The sequence below is a fragment of the Dendropsophus ebraccatus genome, chromosome 4, assembly GCF_027789765.1.
Source record: "Dendropsophus ebraccatus isolate aDenEbr1 chromosome 4, aDenEbr1.pat, whole genome shotgun sequence".
Taxonomy (NCBI): Eukaryota; Metazoa; Chordata; class Amphibia; order Anura; family Hylidae; genus Dendropsophus; species Dendropsophus ebraccatus.
Window position 1 is genome coordinate 130514841 of NC_091457.1, and position 20927 is coordinate 130535767.

The window sequence follows — 20927 nt, forward strand, 5'->3', positions numbered from 1 at the left end:
GATTATGCAAATATTTAGGTAAATACACAAAACAGATAGATTATTAAAAAAATAGGTGATAAATGTTCCCCCTAGACCCTGACCAATAAAACCTTTGAACCTCTGGCTCAGATCAAGTTGCATTGGGCAAAAAGAAACATCACATTCCATTTATTTCCGCCAGTGTCACTTGGATAAAAATCCATCTAAAAAAGTAAGACAATTGTCTACAAAGGCAACTAACAACATGGATATATGTCAGCATTAGCTGCTAATTCCCATTTATTGAATTAAAATTCCTTACCGGGATATTGACGAAAAAATCCTTTTGCACTTCCAAAATATTGCCATATTAGGGAAGGGTCACGATCAAAGTTATCAACAAAGACCTTGTTTAAAGACTCCGACCAATAGATTCCATTAACTATTTCAGGATCTGAAATGAAAGAAGATACAGATCATCACTTAAATAAAAACAATTGTACTGTACATGGCAAAACTGATTTTACTGTATATGGCAGCCTTAATTGTACAGTATATGGTAGCTGGGTCCATGGCATGGAAACTCCCCAGATCTTAATCCCATTGAGAACTTGTGGTCAATCATCAAGAGACGGGTGGAGAAACAAAAACCAACAAATTCTGACAAAATGCAGGCATTGATCGTGCAAGAATGGACTGCTATCAGTCAGGATTTGGTCCAGAAGTTGATTGAGAGCATGCCAGGGAGAATTGCAGAGGTCCTGAAGAAGAAGGGTCAACACTGCAAATATTGACTTGCTGCATTAAGGAATAATATTTGTGTCATTCTCAAAACTTTTGCCCATGACTGTACATCAACCATCTTGGAAAGGAGGGCGGAGGAGGGGAAGACGGAGAGAAAAGCTCACACACAGTTATTTTGTGCCTTCAGCAGAAAGCAGAAGCTGGTAACCGGGGGAAGGTGACTTAAAAAAGGTCTCACTATGGGCAGCAACATATGAAAAGTTATGTATGAGCGGAATATCCCTTTAATTGTACTATATATGATGTCATTGTTTGTATCATATATGTATTCTTTGTACAGTATATGGTAGGATAAATCGCACTGTATATGGCAGCATTACTTGTACAGTATATGGCAGGATAAATCACACTGTATATGGCAGCATTACTTGTACAGTATATGGCAGCATAAACTGTTGGTGGTAGCAGCCCTCATTTTGCTGGGGTGGGCGGTGGTAAAAAAATTTTTTGGGGGTGACTGTATTCATTTTAGTGTGGGTTAATTAATCACCAAATAGCTGCATTGTAAATGGAGGCATACAACATTAAACAGTATCAGCATTAGTTCATACATACTGGATATAGGGGTATACATTGAGCACGGTATTGGGGAACTAAGTAAACATTGTATAGTTGTATCAATTAAGGAAAACTGTGAACTTTCACACTGACTTTTTGTGTTGCTTTCTACATTTACTGCATTTCTCTATCTGCAATCACTTAATACATTGATTTCGCACTGATAGCAGCATGGCTGTGCAATAGTGTGTGTAACTTTTGCTCAGGATTACGAAGTAACAGATTTTGAGTACTTAGATAAAATTAAAGCTTAGAAAATAGATGCTGATTCACTGTTTTGTTTGTTTTACACTTACATAATCATATTTGCATTTGCAGGTCGTGTGGTGGCATTGTAACCACTGGAGGGCACCAGCGCTTAGCTGTGAGCGAGCCTCAGCAAACAAACAAGTGATATGCATATGTAAATATGGGAAGGATAATAAAACTTCACTTTTATCATTGACTTTAGCTTAAAATGGTTATTTGGCAAGGTATTGTTGCTTGCTCACTTCCCTTATTCCTAGTCCCATTAAATAACATAGAATTTAAAGAGTTTCTGCAACTATGGATAAGACCAAAATGTCTTCTATGTAAATTCCTTATGATAGTTACTTGCAAAGCATTACCTCTAGTACCCAGACAGAACATGAGCATGAAGCCTCCTGAAGGATGTAGGCTGACCCTTGAGTGATGTCTGGAGGAGAATAGTAGGGACTCGGGAGTGCAGAGTTCTATATTAATTGAATATCACAGATAACTTGAAAACCATCTGCCTAATATTTTGTTGGTCCCCATTATACCTATTAAAACCTGAAAGTGGACTCCACAAGACTTTAGGAGCTGTTTTTTTTAGGATAAGTCTTGATGAGCTAGGTTTCCCTTTGCTTGTGTATCAATGAAACTTGGGCATCCATTACATGTCTATGTTATCAGTTCATTGGTTGCCCTATCTTAAAAACCTTTTAGTAGGTACTAACCTCTGTATACAAAACTTGCCATTTTGAAGACCCAGTCTTCACTTGTGTATTTTGACTAATTCTGACTCATCAACTTCAAGAACTGACAATTTACTTGCTGCCTAGTACTCTAACTGACAGATGACATTGCCATAAGATATCAATGTTCTTAAAATTCTTTAACTACCCTATCAATGCTTTTAAAGGAAATCTTTCAGTGGGTTTAAGGGGGTAGCATAAACTAATGACAGAAATGCTGACCAGACTTGTGTATTACTTACATCATTTTGTTCAGCTGTTCTCCTAATATGCAGGAGAATAGGATTCTTGCCACACCCCTCCAACCCCTGCCTTCCAACTGTTCATTGACAGGTGACTGCCTATACACAGCATGGATAGATAACTGCCAATCAGCAGCTGGTGGGCAGAGTTATCTGCTTCTCATGAATATTGAGGACTACCAAGCTCATGCACATAATGGAGAGGACTACTTACTGTCCATATTATTCAGGAGGATATCTCTGGATCAGCTGCACAGAACTATGTAGTTTATGTTATCCTAAGATAGGACAACATTAACCTACTGAAAGAGTCTCTTTAATGTTATTGATGGTCAATGTAAATGTCCTGTATGTGTAATAGGATGAACCAAAACCAGTACTAAGGGACCATGAATGGAGTTACTGTGTGACACACCCTATTTCCCCTGAGAAAAAACGTTTTCACTGCTTCTCATGCATATGCCAGCCCACTGATAAAAGCTGCCTGGGTAACCTTCACAACAGCCTCGCCTCTCACTATTTCAAGTGATCCCCATCCCACCTTCTGCAAGTTTTATTGTCTGTAAGAGACACCCTATCGACTGTCAACCCTTTTTGGATTTAAACCTTCCCAAACCAACCTTGCCAGCACAAATATCCTTTAGTAGCCCTCCTTCCAGGTCCCTCCTTACCCCACTTAAATGGACACTCCAGAGAAAGAAAATTGTTTTCAAATCAACTGGTTTCAGAAATGTATACACATTTGTAAATCATTTCTTTTTAAAACACTCAATTCTTCCAGTACTTATAGGCTGCTGTATGTCCTGGAGGTGTGAGATAGTGAAACAGCTGCGTTGTCTTTAACCAGAGGAATATAACTGTGTATATGAATATGTATGATTTATGGTTTCAAACTGACATTCTGCATTTGGCCACAAGATGTCATTGCGTTGGAGGAAAGTCTGTAGCAGCCATTTTGATAAGAGAGCTGGCTGTAGTAAATGCAGACTCATCTCAGGAGCCCGCGTGCGATCAAGTAAGTATAGGGGGCTCTAGTGGGGGGTCGGGAGCCTGTCACCCCGACGCGGGGGGTGACAGGTCCTCTTTAAGATCATACTGATAGATTTTATAAGAAAATAAACAAAGCTTTTTCCAAAGATATGTTAACACATCACACAATTTTCTTTTCTCACATATCGCATTGCCATGAGAAGAACTCTGCTTTGCATTGCACAGACCTATAAAACGGCCAGTGTTGTGCGGCCTTGGAATCCAATGCTCGATTTTAGATTCTTGGAACATGAATCGGACATGGCTTATAGATTTACTATGTATGCAAACACTGGATTGTCATAGGCATGAACAGGGAATTATACCTAGACTATTCCATAATAGTTAATTTTAGTTCTCTAAAAAAAAGGTTGGGACATTTGGATTTCCTTTAGGAACATTACAAACATGAATTCCCTAAGTATAAGAACCAGCAGATAACTCCTTTTATCATTCAGCTCCAGGGATATATACTTAAAAAAAATTTGTATGACTGGTTTAGTGAGTTTCACTTGTGCATTAGGTTGTAAATATTGCAGGATACAAATGAAAGCATATGTTCTAGGGCAGATATCTAACATTTTTGCTGCGTCCAAGACCCATCAGGAATGTTTGACAGTTCTTTGTAAAGTACTGGAACGAGCGCTGGGAGATAAATGGACTCCGCTTATGCGAGGTGACTCAAAATCCACTGGAGACAATTTATTCTTAATTATTGGCTCCGTTTCTGTTTATTTTGCCGCAAGATGGGAAATCTGTTACTAGGCCTTTGGGATAATTCCATGATCTGGCCCCGTTTTAGTTGACATAGTCTGACCATTACTTCAATAGGATTAGTTCCAATTAATCAAGTTAATATTATAAAGGGAAGACCAAATCTAACAAGTAATATTTTCATATATGGAGTGTAGACATAATATTCATTATTCATTATTACACAGAACACTGTGACAGAGAATTTCCCAGTATATCCATCATAAAGATGAGGAAGACGGGACCCTTCTAATGGCTGCAACATTTATGAGGTTGTTTTTAAAACATTTATAACCTGCAGTAATATTTGTCTCCCATATACTAGGTGCATGTGATGTGAACTACAATGACTCCAAAGGGCACTAGAGAAGGTGAAAAGCTAGTTCATGCTGGAAAAGAGAGCTACATGTAAGAATAATATAAACGTTAGTTTTAGAATATATATATATATATATATATATATATGTTGGGGGGGTCATGGCCATTTCCTGCACTTCTGTCGCTCTATTGAGTATGCTCACATAGGCTGCCAGCCTCATTTACAGCCAGTGCATACTAAAGTTCTGCTTACCTCTCCAATGTCTTTTCACCCACAACTGCTTTAATACAAAATTTGACTGGGAAAAATAAATAAATAAATAAAAAATGTCGTAGAAACATATCAAAAGTTTTAAACAAACAGTTGGAGTGCTCAGAACTCATCCAATCAGGAGAACTAGACGGAAGAAGCGCACGGTAGCACATTTCATTCCCTGGCTTAAAGCAGTTTTCGCCCTGTGGCTCCACTATAAGTCAACAGGGCTTCGGGAAAGAGATGATTAAATGGGTTATCCAGTGAAAATCTTTTTCTTTCCAATCAACTGATATCAGAAAGTCATATAGATTTGTAATTTACTTCTATTAAAAAATTTCAAGTCCTCCCATACTTAGCTACTGAATGCCCTTCAGGAAATGTTGTTTTATTTTCAGCCTGACACAGTGCTCTCTGCTGACATCTCTGGCCGAGACAAGAACTGTGCAGATCAGGAGAGGTTTTCTATGGGGATTCATATAAAATCGAGACAGAGTTCCTGTCTCAGCCAGAGATGTCAGACTGAAAATAAAACAACACTTCCTGCAGGACATATAGTAGCTTATAGGTATGGGAAGACTTAAGATTTTATAATAGAAGTAAATTACAAATCTATATAACTTTCTGATATTAGTTGATTTAAAAGAAAAAGGTTTTCGCTGGACAATCCCTTTAACAGAAAAAAAAAAAAGTGAAGTTTGCTATCTTGTGTTTCTTCCCATTTGTTTTTTCTGAACAGTGATGTTTTCCTAACAAAGCAAAACTTTTGACATGTCACAAGTTGTGTGCAAAGACAGATACACGTTAGGGAGCGTTCTCCCATTGCTTTCTGCATAAGCAATAAGGTTCCTAGATTCCTCTTTGTGCAAAGGTGCACTACACATCTGTTGGCTCAGCCTGGCTTGTTTCCTGACCTTGTCTGATCCGCTGCAACCTGCAGCCTACCGACCATCCTACTCATTGAGAGAACTTTGCCTGCCCTGACCTTGGCTCAATTACAGTATTGTCTGATTTATGCCTGCTCCGAGCTCTAGTATAGAAAAAAAAAAAAAAATTGAATACCAGTCCTCGAATGAAGTATGAAAAAAATCTATCAGTGATTGGAGTCACAAACATTCCACCATATAGTGCTCTACATTGCACATACAAATTTAATAAGACTCTATGGAACAAGTCACAAATATTTTTTGTGTGGTACACCGCGGCCACATAAACTCTTATGGGCACCATAATTCAGCCATGTAAAAAAGACCTTAAAAAACTTTTCCGGTTTCCTCTAAGAAAAGTGAGAGATGGTCATCTCCTAGTTAAAACTTATTGGGCCTGTATTTGTTTTATTTATCGGAAAGTTTTATATCCCAGTAACTTGCAGGTGTTGCTGGCCCCTCTGTTGTCCAATTCTTTCCATGAGAGCCAAATAACTTTGTCATTGAACCGTCAAGGACACAGCAAAACAGAAAATTAAAAGGTAAATGAAGCGTGGCGTTTTCTGAGTTAGCAGTTGGGTATTGTAAAAGTTGGTATTGTTAGCAAAGTTTCAGGGTGTTACATTTCATTTAGCTGCCAGGGCTAACAGGGGGTCAAGTCATTTCAACAGTTCATGGTCACAAATGTAAACCCTGTACAGAAAGCTGGAGAACCTCATATTTCGGAGATTATGCATCATCCCTTTCTACGGATGGGCCCACTAGCACCTGCACGGTTTTATATGTTTTACAATGGTACAAATGGGACCAATCTACTTGTTCTGATACATTATTCTGGAGCCTACATATCAGTAAAATTCAAGCAGAGTTTTTATGACACAACGTTCCGTGTGTTTTTCCCCCCCTCGGAAACTTGACCACCAGTAGGTGTGAATCCATTTCTCATAAAACCTAAAACCACTTAATCATGTGAATATTATTAGCCTAGTAAATCTGATCCAACATTACCCCATTCACAGCCATGTGTAGAGGGTAGTTACATTTTATACCATTACCATTTGGAAAAATTGTCACACAACCTAAAAGCCTCAAAATACTGTACACTAAGTAACAAACCTCAAATGTTCTAGACACCATTAAGATCCATGGTGACTCTAGTACCATAACCATATGTTTTCGATTGCACTTTGTATTAATTTTTGATCTTTTAATTCTATGTTTGGACTTTGGAGAAAATTTTGCCAAACCTGAACAGTTCGCTAAGTTCGCTCAGCACTACTTTTGAGGAAAATAGGTGACCTTGGCTTTATACATTTGTTTTGTGACTTTGGACCATTTACCCCAGGGATGGGGAACCTCTGGCTCTCCAGCTGTTGCAAAACTACAATTCCCATCTTGCCTGGACAGCCAAAGGCAATTTCCAGGTCACCAATTGGCACATAATGTGTGATGACTGACGATTGCGGGTACCGTTTGAGGAAGCTACTCCGTTGGTCAGCTGCAATTACTACAGTGTCAATGAACCAAATCCAAATGCAAAAACAGCATCAGCTTTTTTTTTTTTTTTTTTTGTTCTTAGACAGCTGTAAATTCCAAGTAACAGAAGTGTGCACGTCTCACCAGACTGGGCTCTAAAGTGTGGAAGAATCCAAATAAACAGTGCAGGAGCTGTACATCAACTGCACAACTCTGCCTTTTAATTTACAACCTCTTGCGCACTGTTTTATCTAAAACTCAGCCTTTCTCAAGCATATTTCCGGAAGTTAACATAGTACTGACTGGCATATTGATCCGCTGAAGGTTTTACACAGCAGCCTTGGAGCGACATGTGAATGCATCATTAGGCCATGTTCACACAAGGTAATAATAATAATAATAATGCTTTTATTTGTATAGTGCACACAGATTCCGCAGCACTTTACATAGTTATGCCAATTATTGCTCTCTGTCCCCATTAGGGCTCACAATCTAAATTCACCTATCTGTATGTTTTGGGAGGAAACCGGAGTACCCGGCGGAAACCCACGCAAACACGGAGAGAACATACAAACTCTTTGCAGATGTTGCCCTTGGTGGGATATGAACCCAGGACCCCAGCGCTGCAAGGCTACAGTGCTAACCACTGAGCCACTGTGCTGGTATCTTTTTCATAAATTATGGTAATAGTTGCAATTTGCAACAACGGCCGTGATTAATGCAAAAGATACGTTGTATTTGAATTAATGGAATCCCGACCGGAGTGTATTTCAACCGGCCGCACAGAAAATGGACATGTCAGTTTTGTTCGGCTACTAGTAATTGAATAACGGCCGCAAAGACATGTCAGCTCACACAATGGAGAGTGTGGCTCACATGTGCGCCCGCATGCCAATTCAACAGAAATGAAGATCATTCGGCCAGTACTGCAGTACCAGTCAAGATGATCTTCTCTGACACCAGTTGTTCTGTGACACGGCCAGGTCACAGAACGACCGTTCCCATACGCCGTGTGAACATGGCCTTAGGGTGAAGGTTTTATGTGAGTGACCAAAGCGAGGGAGGGATGGTCACTCCCATACCCCATGAGGGGTTTATCCCTTGCCAGTTCAAGCAAGCTGGAGACTGCTAAAACACCCCCTTATCCACAGTCTACTGCTGTCCTGGGAAAAAAACTTGGTTTTACGCAGCTGATCCACTAACGTTCAATGCTGTCCTGGGAGAAAATGTGAAGATTGACTGGCTGAAGAATGACATTTGTGACCCTTTGAGAGTTTCCAATTTTTGGCACTGTTACAGCATAGTTATTTTTTCTGAACCTTTAGGCTATGTTCACACTACGTATTAGACCGGCCGTTCTGTGACCCCAGCCGCAGAGCTCTGATGCGGGTGCATCAGCGCGCGCCCGCATCAGAGCTTCCCATAGCCCACAGTGAAGCGAGCGGCCGGAGCCGCTCGCTTCACTGTGTGAACTGACAGGTCTTTCTGCAGCCGGAATTCACTGAATTCTGGCCACAGAAAACTGACATGTCAGTTGTTTGCGGCGGCGTATGGGATCCCGACCGGAGCGCACATGATGTGTGTACGCTCCGGCCGGGATCCCATAGAACAACAGGCATTGTTCCACCGCGGTAAAAGTATGGCTGTTGTTGCCATCGTACTTTTACGTAGTGTGAACATAGCCTCTGTAATAGACCCACTATTGTACCTACAATGGCTACCTACATGCCACATAAATGTGATTCACTGTGATTCAATTCGTGAAGTTCACAAATATTCGCTAAAAACTAGTAAACAGCTCGTGTCTAGTTAGGAGCATTTGCTCAGTAGTCAAGTTATTGAAATGAAGAATATAACTGTTTTAGATGTTTCTCATGTGTGGGATATTGATTATATTTCATGCCTAATTCCCATGTGTATTATTGTCCTCTTATGTTGTACTTTGGGCATCTTTTTTCCATTGCAATGTGATTATTTTATTGAGTTTCCATAAAAAAAAGTATATTATTTTAAAAAGAAAAAAAATGCTCATATGTTGCTTCTGGTATAACTAGGGTCATTTTTGCTGTGCTAATTGTATTTCTTTTTTAAATTACTTCTAGTATATAAATTATTTCCACAAACTGTGCTTACCTGCTGCCAAGATGAATTCTGATTCTATCAGTAAAATTTAATAAAAGTACCCTGTCAAAAACAACACTGACAGGGGTATAAAGAATGTTGCGCCGGAGTGGTGTGGATGTTTGTACCAATTTAGTAGCTGTCACTCTTGGAGTTGGTTAGGAGATGCACGACTGAAAGAATAGAGGGGATGTGAAACTCACACATGCAGATCCTGACACGGAGAGGCAAAGAAAAATGACTTATGGGTAAAGAGGGGAAAAGCAATTCACAATAAGCTCACATTCTGTAGTAGAAGGTATTCATTGAAAAGTGATGAATTTCAGCACTCTTACTGCAAAGATCTTGTCAGAGCACAATTTAAAGAAAAGGGAAAAAAAATACATATACAAATTTTATTTTATTTTTTAGAATATTATTCACCTAATGTCTTCTTTTTTATGTTTTTGTACATATTGATCTATTGAATTTTACTGTATCATAGGGCTCTTCATCCTCCTCTAGCCTGCTTTAAGCTGTTGGTGGTAGTTCAGCAGCCAAAAACTTGGGCAAATGTTTATGTGTTCTCTTAGGGGAGAGCAGGGGTACACTACAGCTTGACAGCTCCAACACCAGCTTATCCGTTCAAGAACAAAGAGATCAGGTGGCAAAAATCAGCTATGCCTGGCCGTTCCCCCCCACCAACATCATCTGTCTGTGGAGGGTCATACACCCTATATGTGCTGGCAGCAGCAAGTCTGGCCCTTAGTATAATGTGTATGGGCACATCCCCTGCAGATGTATGGTCATTAGAGATGAGCGAACCGGGTTCGGGTTCGAGTCGATCCAAACCCGAACGTTCGGTATTTGATTAGCGGTGGCTGCTGAACTTGGATAAAGCTCTAAGGTTGTCTGGAAAACATGGATACAGCCAATGACTATATCCATGTTTTCCACATAGCCTTTGGGTTTTATCCAAGTTCAGTAGCCACCGCTAATCAAATGCCGAAAGTTCGGGTTTGGATCGTCTCGAGCATGCTCCAGGTTCGCTCATGTCAAATGGTCATTCATGTAAGGCTATGTTCATACAATGTATAAGACCGGCCGTTCCGTGACCCGGCTGGGTCACGGAACGGCCGGTCTCAGAAAAGATCATCTCGGCTGGTACTACAGTACCTGCCGGTATGACCTTTTTGGCTGCAGTATTCTGATGCGGGCGCATCCATGTGCGCCCGCATCAGGACTTTCTATAGCCCACTCGCTCCACAGTGTGCACTGACATGGTTTTCTATGGCTGCTATTCCATAAATAATGGCCGCAGAAAACTGACATGTCAGTTGTTTGCAGCGCCGCGAGAGATCCCGGTCGGAGCGTTTACTGTCCCATAGAAGGAAGGGTAACGTATATGTTCGCAATAATCACGTTGTGTGAACATAGACTAAGGGTGCGTTCACACTGCGTTTATGCAGTCCATCTAACATACAGTATACTTTTTATGAATTTAAAAAAATGCATTTGGATCAATTTTTCCACTGACCTCCATTACATAAAAAAAAAAAAAAAAAAAAAAAAACGGATCATAACTTTTTTTTTTTTTAGCATACACAAAAACGTGGTTGACCACATTTTTGTGGTGTGTGTCAAGTAACCATTTAAAAACAGATGCATTAAACGAACTCCAAAAACGCAGTGTGAACCGGGACTAATATATGTCTGCTATGGCAGAAGCAGCTCCTTTCTGACACACAACACCAATGAAATCTTATTAGCTGCTGAGAAACAATGATATCCCGAGCCATCTTATTCACAATCTCTCCTGCCAGGGAAAGCTGCATCTATCCTATTCAATTCAATTGGCACATTTGTATACACGTCTTTTACAGGCAATACTGGTGTGGGCCGCAGAAACTCCAGATTGTAAGAATTATTACTATTGTGACGATCATGAGATACGGACCTGACATATTTTGCATTTAAGAATCCTTTAACATGGAAATTGGAAGGGCTGCGCAGAAAGTCAGACACTGAAAATCATTGTGAGAACAAAGACATGGCTTGAGGAAAGACTGGGAATAAGATCTGCCATGCACATCCTGAGTGAAACCAGATGGAGAAGCAGAGAATTCTCTAATTCTTTGTCTAACGGCCAAGATGTATAAAGCATGAAGCAAAGTTGTGTGACATCGCTCCCCATAAACTTGGCCTTGGAACTGGGACCCAACAATCAACTGACAAGCAAAAAAAAATTGGTCTGTGATGTATAGAAATAATTAATTTTATAATACCTTTTTGTAGTAAAAACCTTTAGTCATACAAGTGGCAACTGTTGCATACTGTTAGCCTTTGTCCTTTTCTCAGTGTCTTGATCCTATGTGACTTTATGCAGGTTTAAAGTGAATGTACCATCAGGTACATTCGCTTTAAAGGGGTACTCCAGGGGAAGGGCGATTTGGGGATCTGGCCGGGGAGGAGGTGGCTGAGAGAAAAAGACGTCCACTCTAATCACTGGTTCCAGCTGCGGGTCCCGTATCGCGGCGCTCCGGTCCCCGGTTCCGGTCCCGACCACTTCTTGGTGTCTGACACGGGCTCGAGACGTAACGTCTCAGCCAGTCAGTGACAGAAGCGGGATTTACGCGGACTTGAAACGGATCTCGCCTCGTCACGTCACGTCTCGAGCCCGCGTCAGACACCAGGAAGCGGCCAGGAACCGGGGACCGGAGCGCCACGATACGGGACCCGCTGCTGGATCCGGGGAGGTGAGTGGATGTCTTTTCTCTCAGCCACCTCCTCCCCGGCCAGATCCCAAAATCGCCCCCCGCTGGAGTACCCCTTTAAGCTTTGCCCATGGGTAGAACGACGCCGGTGTGGGGAAGCCGGTGTCACGGTCCTTTTTTAAACTGCGGCACGATTTCCGTGTACGACGCCGTTCTATTCATGGGCACCAGCCGGGAGTGAGGTACTGGAAGCGGGCCGGCACGCCCCTAGTGGGAGGTAACCCCCACCCCTCTATGACGCGGCTCCATTGATTCTAGGGGCAGGGGTTTCCTCCCAATGGGGCCAGGCTGGCCCGCCTCCAATGCGTTACCCCCGGCCGTTGCCCATTAATTGAATGGCGCCGTACACGGGGACCGGGCCGTGGTTTAAAAAAAAGGACTGCGGCACTGGCTTCCCCGCGTCGTCGCCGTTTGATCCATGGGCAAGACTTAAAGCGAATTTCCCTGATGTTACATTCACATTAATGCCCCATATTTTTTCTCTTTTTTGAGTAACCAAATGTTTGTGCTCTTTTTCAAGGCACATAGGACTTTTTTTTAAATACATAATGTTTCTTATTTTTTATTTGCTTATACACACATTCCTACTGCTGTCTGGAAAACCCCTTTAAGGCTATGTTCCCACACAGTCATTTTGCACAGTATTTTTCAAAGAAAACCAGGAGTGGATTAAAAACACAGAGAGGCTATGTTCACACACTGTTGAAATTGAGTGGATGGCCATTGTTTTAACGTTGTTTTAAAATAACGGCAGTTTAGGAATAATGCTAGAAATAATCTAGCGTGATTACACCATCCAGAGAGATTCCAATTATCCACACAGGATTGTGTCCAGGATTATCCAAAAGAAGTAACCTGGGGAATAGAGGTGCTGGTATGTCAACAGGATAATTTCTTGCAAGGGACATGATCTGGTCGTTGGGCCATTACAACCACAGCAGCCAAAAAGGGACAAATGACCACTATGCATTTCAGAAGATATATATATATATATATATATATATACATACATATACTTGTGAATATGTATGTGCAGCTTAGTTCGGAGGCCCAATAAAACATGAAGGCCCAAAAACTGAATGATTGCCCCCTAGGCAAAACCAATCCCTTATGGTAAGTGTGAGACGCTATAATACTTCATGGCCTATTCCTACACAAGCACCAGATTTACCCTCTAACACAAAGCAGCGGTCACTTTCTATTTAGTAGTCTTTTAATTCTCTATGGCATATTCCATGGGACCCGGGAAAATATTGACATTCGCCAAGGACTATACATTATTAAATATTTGCAAATGTTTTCTGCAGGCCAAAAGTGCATGCATTCCTCCTACTTTGCTTAAGGAAAACTATGGTATGTTCCAGAAGAAAAGTAGTTAAAGAAAGCCATTATTTGCTTGTCACACCAGGAACATCTTGGCTGATTCAGGTCTTCACAAGGAGATGTTTGATGACAGTGAATGTTAATGCACAAAGCAGCCAGGATGATAGATGGGCTGATGGGTAAAAGGCAATGAGGAAAGATTAGCTTCACTGACTGTGCTTAGCTGGGAGCCAGTACACAGAGAGCAAGAGACTGGAGAAATCATTTAAATAGCGAGATGTTATTGTATTTGGGAGGGTACACTTTCAGGCTGGGTTCACACTACGTATATTTCAGGCTGTATTTGGTCCTCATGTCAGGTCCTCATTGCAACCAAAACCAGGAGTGGATTGAAAACACAGAAAGGCTCTGTTCACACAATGTTGAAATTGAGTGGATGGCCGTCATATAACGGTAAATAACTGCCATTATTTCAATATAACAGCCGTTGTTTTAAAATAACAGCAAAAATTTGCCATTAAATGACGGCCATCCACTCAATTACAACATTATGTGAACAGATCCTTTCTGTGTTTTCAATCCACTCCTGGTTTTGGTTGCTATACAGCCTCACAAATACAGCCTCAAATATACTGTGTGTGAACCCAGCCTCAGTATGCATACTGTATGGGCTATAAGCACCCCAGTTCATTTACCTTTCTTTAAAAGGGTACTCCATAAAAATATTATTCAAATCAACTGTTTTTAGAAAGTTATATAGATTTATAATTTATATCTCAAGTCTTTCAGTACTTATCAGCTGCTGTATGTCCTGCAGGAAGTGGTGTATTTTATTTCAGTATGACACAGTGCTCTCTGCTGACATCTCTGGCTGACACAGGAACTGTCCAAACCAGTAGCAAATTCCCATAGAAAACCTTTCCTGCTCAGACAGAGGTGGCAGCGGAGAGCACTGTGTCAGACTGAAAAGACATACAGCAGCTGATAAGTATGGCAAGCCTTAAGATTTATAAATAGAAGTAAATTACAAATCTTTGCCTCTCTACTGCTTACAAAGCCATGCAAACCCAACTGACCTCTCTACCATTTAGTGAAATGAGAACAGGAACTGGGGAGGTCTTTCACTAAGGAGCATTGGTACCATATGTTTACTTTAGCAAATAAGGTATCTCATTGCATAGGTCATTTAGAGGCTTCCAGAAAGCTATTGTATAGATGGTACCTGACACCCTACCGGTTATCCAAAATATACCCAGGTTCTGACCCTATATGTTGGCGTTGTAAAGCAAATGTAGGCACACTCCTACACATATGGTGGGAGTGCCCAGTGTTAATCCCCTTTTGGCACAAGATTCGTAAGCTTATAGAAAAGATACTGATGTCCCCACTTAATTGGGGGCCTAGCATGGCTCTATTAGCATTGGACACTGATGATCTCCACTTCTCGGATGTGACAGTCTTATTTCATATTTTAGAACTAGAACTGCCATAGCAAGGAAGTGGAAATCAGTGGAGGTCCCTGCTCTAAAAGAAATTCTAGCTGCGGTAAACTTTAATTACCAAATGGAACTCTCTATTGTTATTAGATCGGACAAGGCCAGTTCAGTTGAAAAATTCTGGCACAAGTGGAGGAGCTATCAGGAGTCTTTGTTAATTAGGATTCTGTATGTGACCAACCGTTACCTACTCAAGAAGAGTGTGAGTAATCTATTTCGCACTAAGTGACCTTATTATTACACTATATATATATATTGCTGGCAATAGAGGAACCATTGGATGTTTATTTATGTTGTATTTTGTTTTCTTTTATTTCATCACTGTTTGGTCAGTTGTTTGCTGACCCTGTTACATTTCCTTGTAAAATTGAAAAATTTTCAATAAACTATTTGTCATAAATTACAAATCTTTATAACTTTCTGACACCAGTTGATTTGAAAGAAAAATATATATATTTTTTTTACTTTTTCTTGAGTGTGGGGCAAAATCCTTGTTCAGTTTACCTTAAAATAAAGAATTTTACATTAAATTGTCTTATGCGCTTCATTATCATAGGCTGTATCCATGTTATCCTGGCAGCCCTAGGGCAGCATCTAACTTCTGCAGCCACGTGTTTGGGTCCAGATAATGTTGCCAAAAACGGACATTTTGACAGATCAGTCTACTGAAAGGCTCTTGAGCAGAGGCGTAGCTACCAAGGAGGCAGAGCATGCAACTGCTATGGGGCTAATGTCCCCACCCCCATTGGCAAAACATGTGGTCTTCCTCCATGGTACCCCCCTTGCAAGGCAGTGCCAGGTTCAGGTACTGCCAGTAGTATCATCCAGGGGGCACCATAGTAAACCGGCTTGTCATCTTGCTACCACCGCCCCATCCTGACAGGGTGCTGATCTCAGGTCTCCCTACCTATGTCCTCCCTCTGCTGTAAGTGACCGCTCTTTGTCTTACACACTCAAAAACGGCCACTTGCAACCTCCCCCCAGACAGTGACAGGGTCACACTCAGGCACCGAAACCATTGTCATTTGTGCACTGGCCATCTGGGAGAATGGAAAGCTGGTGGACTGCGCTAAGTTATGTAAGTATGGGCAAGGCATATTGCAAGGCAACAGTGGTAAGTGCTGCCCCATCAACTCTTTTTGTTCTGCTCTAGACCAACAGAGATACTGACCTTAAAGGGGTTTTCCGAGATAAAACTACTTTTAACTATCCTGCTGAGGCTGCGAGTGAGATGTGTCGCCACCGCTGCCGGGTTCCGGGCCATCTGCTCTCCGCCGCTGCCAGCAATTTCGAAACATCCTGTCATACACCATTCCCTCCAGAAATGGAAGCTCTGCATAGCCAGTATAGAGCGTCCTTTCGCAGAGGGAATGTTGAGTCACTGGATGTTTTAAAATCCCTGACAACAATGGTGAGTTGGCAGCTCGGAACTCATAATAATAATAATAATAATAATAATAATAATAATATTTGTATAGCGCCAACCAATTCCGCAGCGCTTTAGATGTAGCAGCTACAGATGTAGTAGCCTTTTACAGAGCAATCCAGGAAAAGTTAAATACAGGTTTAGCACTAGGACCTAGAATCTTCAGATTACACTAGATTGGATTCTTGAGCGGTTAGAGTAGAAGACGTAAAGTCTTATCCTAGGGTGAATGGAGCTCTGAGCATTGGGCTGTAAGAACTGTGATTTTACCACAGGAAAAAAGTAGCAAAACAACCTTTATTATACAGTAAACTGTTTAACACACCTTCATGGTTCTCTTTCCACATTGAGTCTTATAAGGTAATTCTAAATCTTTTTTGTTCATGGGTGATAAGAAAAATGAGTCCAGGATTCGATACATAGCTACAATACTCATAATCTAAAAAAGAACAGCCTCGGATTTGTGCTGTGCTTGTAGAGAGATATAGCGCTCAATGATATCAGGAGAACTTGTTTTAGCCAGTTATTTAACAGCAAATTCCAATATGTCAATGCATAGTCCAGAAATCATTTACCATCTAGGGTTGAGGCTCATTCAGCTAGAGAATTCGTTGCGAGAAAAAAGGAAAAAGAAGTGTCAGCTCTGTCAGGAGGAATTTTCACACAATGCTCCTCTCTGCCGCGCCACAAGACAAGCGCATTCACTGGCAGCTGATAAATGCATACAATAATCAAAACTTATGCTGGCGCTGGGGAAGACTCCTCCAAGTGTATAGAGTCTGCTCCGAAGGATATTGAAACATGATGAACCGCAGCCATCTTTTGATTAGGTAGGTTTTTCAATTTGCCAGTTAAAAGGATCTATGAATATCATTCCGTTACACTTCCCTATCAAACCTTTCCAAAAGGCTGTCGAGCTAAGATTACCTATTTTCTAGAAAATTACAACTTTACGGGGAAAAAAAATACTGCTCAAGACAGATTATGATCCACTACTGTCAGATTCTGCGGGATAAACTCATTCAATAAGGGAAGCTTTCACATGGCGGCCGAGTATTAACAGGCTGCAGTAACAATTCCACTGATGCTGCGAATTGGCTTTTTCCATCTTTAGTAAAATACCATAAAACATTTTTCAGTGACACAAATGTATAATTACATATTGGGTCTGTGCTATTCACATTGCAGCATACTGTATAGCAGATAGAGCCAGGGTATGGGATAGGAAAAGAAAGGGATCTCCTAGGCAAGCAGGATGCCATTGCTGACCCCTTCTTTTTTAGCCTACAAGTCATAAGCACTAAAAAATTAAAAAAAGATAAAATATGTAATCTAACTTTTTCAGCTGCTGCCGAATGATCAGGCTTGGGCATGCTCAAGTTGCACTCATCTTTAATCATCGTAAGTCTACTTTGCATGAAGTTGTCTTTTTGTTCTTTGGGCTTCAAAGTGGTAGTCCTCCTGGTCCTCCTATGGGCCAGTATGACACTGTCACAATTAAAGTGTTACTGTCACTTCATTTGTTTTAAAATATCACAGAGACAGGTAAAAAGTTTTGATCAGTCAGCATCTGTTCAGACCTTCATTGATTACTAAAATAAGCAGGAAGAAGCACTGAGCTAAGTGCTTCTCCCTCTGTTCCACTACTCACTGTATAAGACAGGCTCTATAGACTTACTACAGAGTCCAGCAGTAAGCAGCTCTTAACCCCTAGACGACCCTGGGCCTACCCATACGTCCTGGGCCGCCTAGGGGTGTTCAGAGTTGGGGCGCTCTGAACCGCCGCTAAATAAATATTCAGATGCAGCTGTCAAAGTTGACAGCTGCATCTGAATACATACTGCAGCCTCATCCCTGGTGTCTAGTGGGGACATCGCATCCCCCCGCCCGCAACGTTGTCATGGAGGGGCGATCCCCGTGTTCTTACCCGGCCAGGGTCTGCGCCGTAATGGCGCTGATCCTGGCTTGGCACTCGGTTGTTTTCGGCTCCAGCAGTCAAAAGCAATCGAGTGCCGATCTCATCGATCTATGCAGTATAACTATACTGCATAGACCTCAATAAGAGATCAGTGTACTTATACTAGAAGTCCCCCGGGGAGCTTCTAGTATAAGTGTAAAAAAAAATTAAGTGTTTTTATTAATAAAGAGCCCCCTCCCCTAATAAAAGTTTAAATCACCTCCCTTTTCCCATGTTATAAATAAAAATAAATAAATAAACATGTTTGTTATTGCCGTGTGCATAATCGCCCAAAATATTAACTTATCACATTCCTGATCTCACACGGCAAACGGTGTAAGCGCAAAAAAATCCCAAAGTGCAAAATTGTGCATTTTTGGTCACATCAAATCCAGAAAAATTGTAATAAAAAGCGATCAAAAAGTTGCATAAGTGCAATCAAGGTACCGATAGAAAGAACACATCAAGGCGCAAAAAATGACACACAGTCTCACAGTCCCATAGACTAAAGTATAAAAGCGCTATAAGGCTATGTTCACACTACGTAAAAGTAGGTCCGTTGTTGCCATCGGCCAAACTTTGTGAGGTGTGGACATAGCCTTATCTTCTGTGGGATCCCGGCCGGAACGTATACACATTGTATACGTTCCGGCCTGCATCCCATATGGGGCAGCAAATAACTCACATGTCAGTTTTCTGACATGTGAGTTCAGTGAATTGCGGACGCAGAAAGACCTGTCAGTTCACACAATGAAGCGAGCGGCTCCGGCCGCTTGCTTCATTGTGAGCTGTGGGAGGTTCTGATGCGGGCGTGCGCTGATGCGCCCGCCTCAGAACACTGCGGCTGGAAAGATCATCCGGCCGGTACTGCAGTACCGGCCGGGATGATCTGTGCAGAGACTGGCCCTTCTGTGACCCGGCCGGGTCACGGAACGGCCTGTCTCTTCACGTAGTGTGAACATAGCCTAAGGATGGTAATAGAGCGATTTTAAGGACCATATATTTGTTAACAATGGTTAAAGTTATATATGTTACAAATTGTTGTAATCGTAACGACTTGAGGAACATTTATAACAAGTCAGTTTTACCCAAGGGTGAACGGTGTAAAAACTAAATCCCTTCAAATAAAAAAAAATGTTTTTTTTGTTTTTTTTTCAATTTCACCACACATTTAATTTTTTTCTGCTTTTGCAGTATACTTTATGAAAAAATTCAGCCTGTCATTGCAAAGTGCAATTAGTGGCGCAAAAAAAAAAAAAAAGGGCTCATGTGGGTTTCTAGGTAAAAAAAAAAAAATGCAAGTGCTATGGCCTTTTAAGCACAAGGAGGAAAAAACGAAAACGCAAAAATTTAAATTGGCCTGGTCCCGAAGGGTCAATCAAGCACTTCTTCCATCTTGTTCTAGTATTTTAGGGTGGTCTGAACATCCAGACCCTGACTGATCAAAACTTTTGTGGTGTCTTTGTGACATGTTAAAGAATTTCTAGAAGAAACTTTCTAATACTCTTGGATTTCATTAAAGTGAAAAAAATATTTACAAGTTTCCTAGACCAAGTCCTCCATACCTTCTCCATGTCCAGAGTTATAAGAAACAGAAGTTCTCAAGGAAATCTTTGAGAGTTTCTCAAAGTATTCTGCAGTAGATGGGAGAAATGCTGTTACTGGGAAAACCCTGTGAAGAGTTTCAGCTCTTAGATAAACAACAGTGACCTCATTGACTTAAAAAACATATCATCATAGCAGAAAAAAGAGGGGTTACCAATGCATTTCGGCTCTCAAGGAGTCTTACTCATGGCTAATAACAATTGTGAAACATTCAGAAATTATATATATATTTTTAAAAAATTGTTGTTAGTTTGCCATATATATCCTTCTGTCATAGTAAATGTGCGGCCAATAATGCTAGAAGAGATGGCTGCACGAACGATAGTCAAGTCTTCTAATAGGCTTCTTAAAAGCATTCAGATATTCTGGATCACCACTCATATCATGCACCGGTCTGCCTATGTAGTACCAACTAAAGTGTATGAAAACATTGAAGACCGTTTCATCATATTAAAAGGGACAGAACTATATGGACTGCAGATCCAGTTTCATATGAATTCAACAGATCCCTATCGATGGCACACAATTTTTGAAACTTCACCTATTACAGATTGTGACCACAAATGTTTTTGTCTTTTTCACTTGCAATTATTTCTCACAGCCTGTAGATGGCGCTTTCCTCCTTACGTATGATTTATCACTAGTTTCAGGATAAGATAATAAGTTGCGCTTTCATACACAGGATATCACGTTTTTCATCCTTTGTGCATAAATGAAGTTTGATTTCGATTTTATTTAATGCAAATATGGGTGATGAGAGTAATAGAGCAAATCTCACGAGGCCGGGGAGACAATTAATATAAAAATACATGAAGAACTTAAATGAAAACAGATTTATTTTTATAGGTATTTTAAAAATCAATGAGGGAAATGTGTTTGTTGTCACATAAAAGTATCAGCGCCCCAAAGGTAATTACCCATAGTGCTCATGGCACTTGCGGAACGTCAG

General features: G+C 41.0%; 1 protein-coding gene across 1 annotated transcript in view; it reads right to left on the reverse strand.

The window, feature by feature from the left end:
- CACNA2D3 (calcium voltage-gated channel auxiliary subunit alpha2delta 3) overlaps positions 1–20927 on the reverse strand; it is a 636447-nt gene that overhangs the window by 371678 nt on the left and 243842 nt on the right. The window contains exon 6 of the mRNA XM_069967934.1: positions 284–415. Within this exon, the coding sequence (XP_069824035.1) occupies positions 284–415 (132 nt within the window). The remainder of the gene's footprint in view (positions 1–283; positions 416–20927) is intronic.